This window comes from Neodiprion pinetum, chromosome 5 (assembly GCF_021155775.2).
Source record: "Neodiprion pinetum isolate iyNeoPine1 chromosome 5, iyNeoPine1.2, whole genome shotgun sequence".
Lineage (NCBI taxonomy): Eukaryota > Metazoa > Arthropoda > Insecta > Hymenoptera > Diprionidae > Neodiprion > Neodiprion pinetum.
Genome location: NC_060236.1, coordinates 14,133,381 through 14,140,011, shown reverse-complemented (window position 1 = coordinate 14,140,011; position 6,631 = coordinate 14,133,381). Strand labels below are relative to the sequence as shown.

At 54.0% G+C, this 6,631-nt stretch overlaps 1 protein-coding gene across 1 annotated transcript; it reads right to left on the bottom strand.

The window, feature by feature from the left end:
- Positions 1-1,763: 1,763 nt before the first annotated feature.
- LOC124218489 (jerky protein homolog-like) lies at positions 1,764-3,404 on the bottom strand. Its single transcript, XM_046625009.1, has one exon. The coding sequence runs from the start codon at positions 3,402-3,404 to the stop codon at positions 1,764-1,766; it is 1,641 nt and encodes a 546-aa protein (XP_046480965.1).
- Between the last annotated feature and the right edge of the window lie 3,227 nt (positions 3,405-6,631).

The following is a 6,631-nucleotide window of genomic DNA, read 5'->3' as shown; positions in this document are numbered from 1 at the left end:
CTCCGAACTGAACCTGGCCCCGGACGAGGACAAGGCCTGGAATGAAGAGCTGGTCAGGCAAGCCGCGGCCCTCAGGCAAGTTGCGAGAAGAGGTCAGCCGAATCTCCCGCATGCTGCGCAGCACAAAAGATGGGGGAAATCCAAGCCTTACGGCGGCCATCCCGGCTGCCGTAAGGAAAATAGGTGCGGCCCTTGGACCGCCTAACAAGGCGCGCGTGGTATCTAGCGCAGCCTGAGACACCGCAGAACCCATAGAAGCCCAAGGCGCGGCAGGCTCTCCAATGGAGGTAGGCGACGACGCCTGGGTCGAAGTGGGAAGAAACGGCACGAAGGGGCAGAAGAATAAAGAGGAGAGAACAACCAAGGGGAACGCTCCAAGAGGGGCAAAGCAAAGAAGGCTGGCAGCGGAGGCCAGACCAAGGGTTCTACCTTTGACCCAGGAGCAACCAGGTGCGGACAAACCGCCCGGAGTTACCCACAAGGCCCCGAGAACCGCGGCGATTGCAATAAAATGCAGAAGGGAGAGCGCCCCTTACGCAGAAATCCTGCAATTTGCCCGCGGCAAGATCCAGCTGGAAGAGCTGAACATAGGGACGACCAGTGTTCGACGAGCAGTCAAAGGCGGGCTGCTTATAGAAATACCCGGACCCGAGAACGCAAAGACGGCGGACGCCCTGGCGGAGCGACTCTCCGATGTAATCTGGGGAAAATACGGCGACGCAGTCCAGGTGACGCGACCGTCAACCAAGGGTGAGCTGAGGGTACAAGGGCTGGACGACTCGGTGACGACGGAGGAGCTGGCCGGCACCCTAACGGAACTGGGAGGATGCGGATCACAGGAGATCCGAGTAGGCCTTCCTCGGAGAATGGCTAGCGGGCTCTTCAGCGCTTGGGTGCAGTGTCCTCTAAGGGCAGCGACAACCGTGGCGGCGAAGGGTGAGTTTAAAATAGGCTGAACCATAGCCAGGTTTGAGCTACTAAAGGCGCGGCCCCATCAATGTTGCAGGTGCTGGGGCTTCGGGCACATAGCCGCTGCGTGCAACGCACCGGCAGCGCGTGCGCGTGCGTGTTTCAGGTGTGGCGGCGAAGGACATTAGGCGAGAAGCTGCACTTCCGCCCCGAAATGCGCGGTGTGCGACAATAAAGGGAGGAACAGCGCCCACAGGATGGGATCGGGACGCTGCGCGTCGGTCAGTGAACGAGGTCGGGGGCCCGCAGCCAAGGACACCGTAGATGGCCAGGTTCTTTCTGCAGAGCAGCCTGAACCATAGCCGGGGGGCCCCAGGACCTGCTGAGCCAGTTTGCGCTAAAAGAGGGGGTGGATGCCTCATATCCGAGCCACACTCCATCCCGGGTGCAGACAACTGGTTGGGCAGCGAGGACGGCCTGGCGATCATATGCTGAAAGGGGGAGGGTGATGCACCGCGGTGCTCCCTACTGGAGAGAAGAAGGGGGTATGTGGCGGCCAGATGCGAAAACATAGTACAGTAGAGCGTCGATTATCCGAACTAATTGGGACCGGGAACCATTCGGATAATCGAAAATTCGGATAACCGAACAGTGTGAAAAAAACGCTGATTCGTTCAATGTATAAACATACGTATGTATTTAAAACAGATGAACTATCTTCTTATTATATACATAGTACATTTTGTTAACATTTATAACGGTTACGTAATAGAATATAGTGTACAAAATATATGTATTGAAAAACAAGTGTCTATACTAATTTTATAAGTGGTAGGTGTATGTACATACTTGGTTTACTTCTTTGGAAAAAAGTTCATGATTTTCCTCTGTTTTACAACGGAAGCTCGCTTCTTTGCAGCCAAATCCCGCAATCGTTTCAGGAGAAGAAGTTGCGTTTGACAACATTCAGGTTGTTTTTCGTACCACTCCATCGCCGTTTCCAGAGCCCCGAAGGCCTCACCGTGAGAGGGCTGCTTTGACGCTTCCACACTTTCGTCGCTGTGTTTGTCATCAGAATCACTATCTTCGTCGTGGAGAACTGAAGATACGATTTGATCGTCGGTTAAAATTTGATAGCCGGGATCGTTCGCGTCATCTTTCAGCCAATTTTCGGCGTCATCGTTGTCACATTCCGTGAATCCAGGGATGGCGTGGAAGATTTCAACGAATTCATTTATGCCACCTTGCTCGCAATTAGAAATATCTTCTTGAATCTCGGCCTGCGTTTCTTCTGAGGGTGGCCACAGTTTGTTCCAAGCGTTCTTCAGATTTCTTTCTGTTAGCGATGCCCACGCATCAGCTATCATGTAGCAACAATGTTTCAAATTTATGGTTTTCGCGAATTGAACAATACTGTCTTCGGTGTTTTCTTCTGCCATAAACAGTCTCCTAAGAACTTCTTTTCTATACAATCTCTTCATTTTCTCTATCACACCCTGATCCATAGGCTGGATAAGAGATGTTACGTTCGGTGGAAGGAATCTGACTTCGAAGTCTGGATCGAGACTGTTCAATACCTCAGCGGATGGATGAGAAGGCGCGTTATCTAGGAGCAGCAACACTCTACCAGTTTTATGTTGAGCCTTGCGCCATTCTTTAACGTTCTTCATAAAATCGTTTGTGTACCAATCGCAAAACAATCTTGAGTCCATCCAAGCACTATTCTGGGCTTTATAGATCACAGGCAAGCCAGTCACATTTTTGAAGCACCGCGGTTTCTTCGCCTTTCCGATAAGTAATAACGGTAATCTATGAGTGCCGGCTGCATTAGCACATGTCATAGCCGTTATTCGTTCTTTGGACACCTTGAATCCGGGTGCTGCAGTTTCACGCCTAGATGCGAGAGATTTGGTGGGCAAAGACTTCCAATTTAACCCAGTCTCATCTGCATTGTACACATCATCTCTAGAATATCCTTCCTCTTCTACGATGGTAGCGAAGTTCTGTTTAAACTTCTCAGCAGCCTCCGAATCTGCCGATAACGTTTCCCCTTGAACCTGAAGTTCTCGTATTCCATGGCGAGTCTTGAAGTTTTTCAGAAATCCAGAGCTGGCTTTAAAATCAGACGATCCGCCGATTCTATTGTTCAAGTCAAGAGCTTTCTCACACAAGATTGGACCGGAAATTGGTTGTCCTAAACTTCGCCTCTGCGTGAACCACTCGGATAAAGCCTTGTCGAGAACTGGATTCTGCGCGGATTTCAAAGCTTTTCGTTTCTGGGCCCCATGTTCACCGTCCGAAGTTGACACAAATGACAAAATTTTATCCTTATTCTTTTTAATGTCCGTGATTGTTGCATTTCCCACATTGTACGCGAGAGCTAGAGATGCACCGGTCTCTCCTTTATGTAGCTTAGAAAGAATCTCTCGTTTTTGTTCCAAGGTAAGAACGTGTCGTTTACGCTTAGAAGTTAAAGGACTAGACGTAGAACTCATTATGAACGTGAGTTAGGAATCACATACAATCAGATTCAATATCGGGGCTCGCTCTTTCACAGCTCTGTAGAAAAGTACATAAAGACTGACACTGGAAAACTAAATGCGCGCGAGCTCCTGTCAAGTGGGCGGAGGGGAGGTACGCCGTGCAAGTCTGAGCTCGCGACCAGGTAGAACCCGCGATACGGTCCTAACAGTTGCACGACTCGGCCATAAAACATCTGGTCGCCAAATGCAAACTGCACATGCACGTCTACGCGGACCTAATGGTCAACCTCGGTCAGGTTTTCCGTATACCTACCAACAAACCTAATCACTACCCCCACAAATCTTTCGGATAATTGACGTTTCGGATAAACCAAATCACCATTCGGATAATTGACGTTTCGGATAACTGACGTTCGGATAATCGACGCTCTACTGTAGTCGTGTCTGGTTACATATCCCCCAACGTCCCTATGCAAGCGTTCGAGGCGTTTATGGACGACCTGGCGCGAGTGGTCCGGTCAGCAGGCGACGGTGGCAGAGGGGTACTGGTGGGCAGTGATTTCAACGCCCGCTCGCCGACATGGGACCCAGCGGGGACAACCGCAGGGGGGAGTCTTTAGAGCGATGGGCGGCGTCGTGCGGAGTGAGCCTGCACAACGATGGGAGTACAGCAACGTGTGTCAGGGCGCAGGGCTCGTCAGTTGTTGACCTGACGTGGTCGACACCGAGCCTGACGCCGAAGGTGCAGCAATGGCGGGTCCTCACGGAGAGGGAGGCGCTCTTGGACCACCTTTATATGGCATATAAAATACAGGGCCGCCAGCGCGTGACATCTGGGGACGGGGGTGGACACGCACGGTGGAACTGGCGCAGATTTGATCCAGAACGCTTCGGGGAATCCCTAATCACCTGTCTGGCATGGAGACCAACAGGCGAGGACCAGACTACGTCGGCCGGCCTCGCTGCATGGGTGGAGAGGACCATGACGCAGGCTTGCGACGCGGCCGCTCCCAGTGCCTGAATCAAGGGCTATAGGAGGACCACGTACTGGTGGAGCGAGGACCTGGCTGAACAGCGTAGGCGCTGCGTGGCAGCAAGGAGACGCCTCACCAGGGACAAGAGAGCAGCCAGCGGCCCCCACGACGACAGAGAGGCCGAATACCGGGCCAGTAAGCAGAGGCTGCGGGACAGCATAAAAGCAGCAAAGGCCAAGGCCTGGGAAGACCTCGTGGGTTCCGTAGAATCAGACCCATGGGGCCTACCTTACAAGCTGGTGCTGGGTAGGCTCCGCCCCGCCTCGAGGGGCCTGACGGAAACGCTCGACAGCGAGATCTTGGGGACACTCCTTACAGCGCTATTCCCAAGGGGAGAGGGCAGCGAGCCTGAGAGCCAGGAAGACCGAAGCTGGAACGAGAGATGGGCGGTCACGGTCGACGAAGTGCGGTCCGCGATCAAGAAGGGGAGCAGGCGAAACACCGCCCCGGGACCAGACGGCATTAGAGGCGCCGCGTGGGCAGGGGTCCTCGAGGGGATGATTACACTACTCACGCGGACATTCACGGCGTGTCTACGGGAGGGGCTAATCCCACGATCCTGGAAGAGGGCCCGCCTAGTGCTCATCCCCAAAGGAGGCACGTCCAGCGGATCTCTCCCAAAGGTCAGACCCATATGCCTTTTGGGCGAACTGGGGAAGGCCTTCGAGAGGGTTCTGGCTTCCAGACTAGGGAACTGGATGGAAGAGAACCCCCGGGCCCGGCTGTCGGACGAGCAGCATGGCTTCCGAAAGGGGCGGTCAACAGTGGCCGCGCTAACCAGGGTGCGCGAGTTCGTCGAGGGCGCCACAAGGACGGAAGGCTGCGCGGTGAATGTATCTTTGGATATAGCCAACGCCTTCAATAGCCTCCCGTGGCCTGTTATCAGAAACACGCTGGCGACGAAGGGGGTACCCGCGTACATGCGGCGAATTATTAACGCCTATCTTCCCACAGGTACGTCGAGTATACAACGAAGGGTGGGGGACTGAGAAGCCTGGCGGTGACGGCCGGAGTTCCACAGGGGTCTGTTTCAGGTCCTCTGCTGTGGGTCCTGGCGTTCGACGAGGTCCTGCGAGTTGGAGCGGAGCCAGGCTCCGTGGTGGTATGCTACGCGGACGACACCCTTGTCTTCAGTTCCGCGGCGGAGCCAGTATCAGCAGTGGCGCTGGCCAACGTAATGGTGGCGAAGGTGTGCCGGCGCATAGCGGGCCTCGGGCTCAAGATATCGGCCAACGAGACGGAGGCGGTCCTTTTCGGCCGCACGGGAATGGGGACGGCAGAACTCCTCCCGGACTTAAGAGTAGGCTCGGAGAGGATCCCACCGGCGGGGTCCATGCAATATCTGGGGATATGGCTGGACTCCGGTCTCACATTCCGGGAGCACTTTGCGGCCATGGAAATGAAGATCCGAGGCATCACGAAGGCCCTATCACGACTGATGCCGAATTTCAGGGGGCCGTCGGAGGCAAAGCGGCGACTGTACGCCGGGACCCTGTTTGCGGCCATTCTGTACGGGGCTCCGGTATGGGGAGACGTGCCGCAAACGTCAAAGCCCATACAACGTGCCATGGGAAAGCTCCAGAGAAGGATATGTACGAGGGTGGTCGCAGCATACCGGACGGCGTCCCTCGTGTCTGTCACAATGCTGGCCCGAACGACGCCGCTACATCTGGTGGCTGGTGCATATCTCCGAACATACGGCTGGATGCGGGAGACGCGAGCGACGACGGCATCCTGCTCCACAGACAGAAGCGAGGACTGTTCGGGCGAGAGAACTTCTCGCTGCCCGCGAACGATGGAGGAGGTCCCTGGAGGGTCCCGACCTTCCCTGGTGAAGAAAGTTACCCGGTTTGTTACCTGGGTCTCATCGACAGATAACAGTAAAATCTTTTGCGAACCATGTCAATTGGGAAAATCACATGAATTGCCGTTCAATAGAAATTCAAAAAAGGTCTCGACAGTGGCCGGGAAAGTGATGCATACAGATGTGTGCAGTCCCATGTCGGAAAATTCACCGATCGGATCTCGATATTTTCTGACGTTTAAGGGTGACGCGAGCAGTTATCGTCATGTTTATTTTCTAGAGAAGAAATCGGAGGTGTTCCGAAAGTTTAAAATCTTTGAAAGCATAATCACGAATAAATTCGGGCGTCTGATGCAAATCTTGCGATCGGATAACGGGCGCGAATTGTGTAACAAAGAAAT

What these genes read in the sequence shown, in the direction of transcription:
- LOC124218489 (XM_046625009.1), bottom strand. Translation starts at nt 3,404, where the DNA reads ATGAGTTCTACGTCTAGTCCTTTAACTTCTAAGCGTAAACGACACGTT.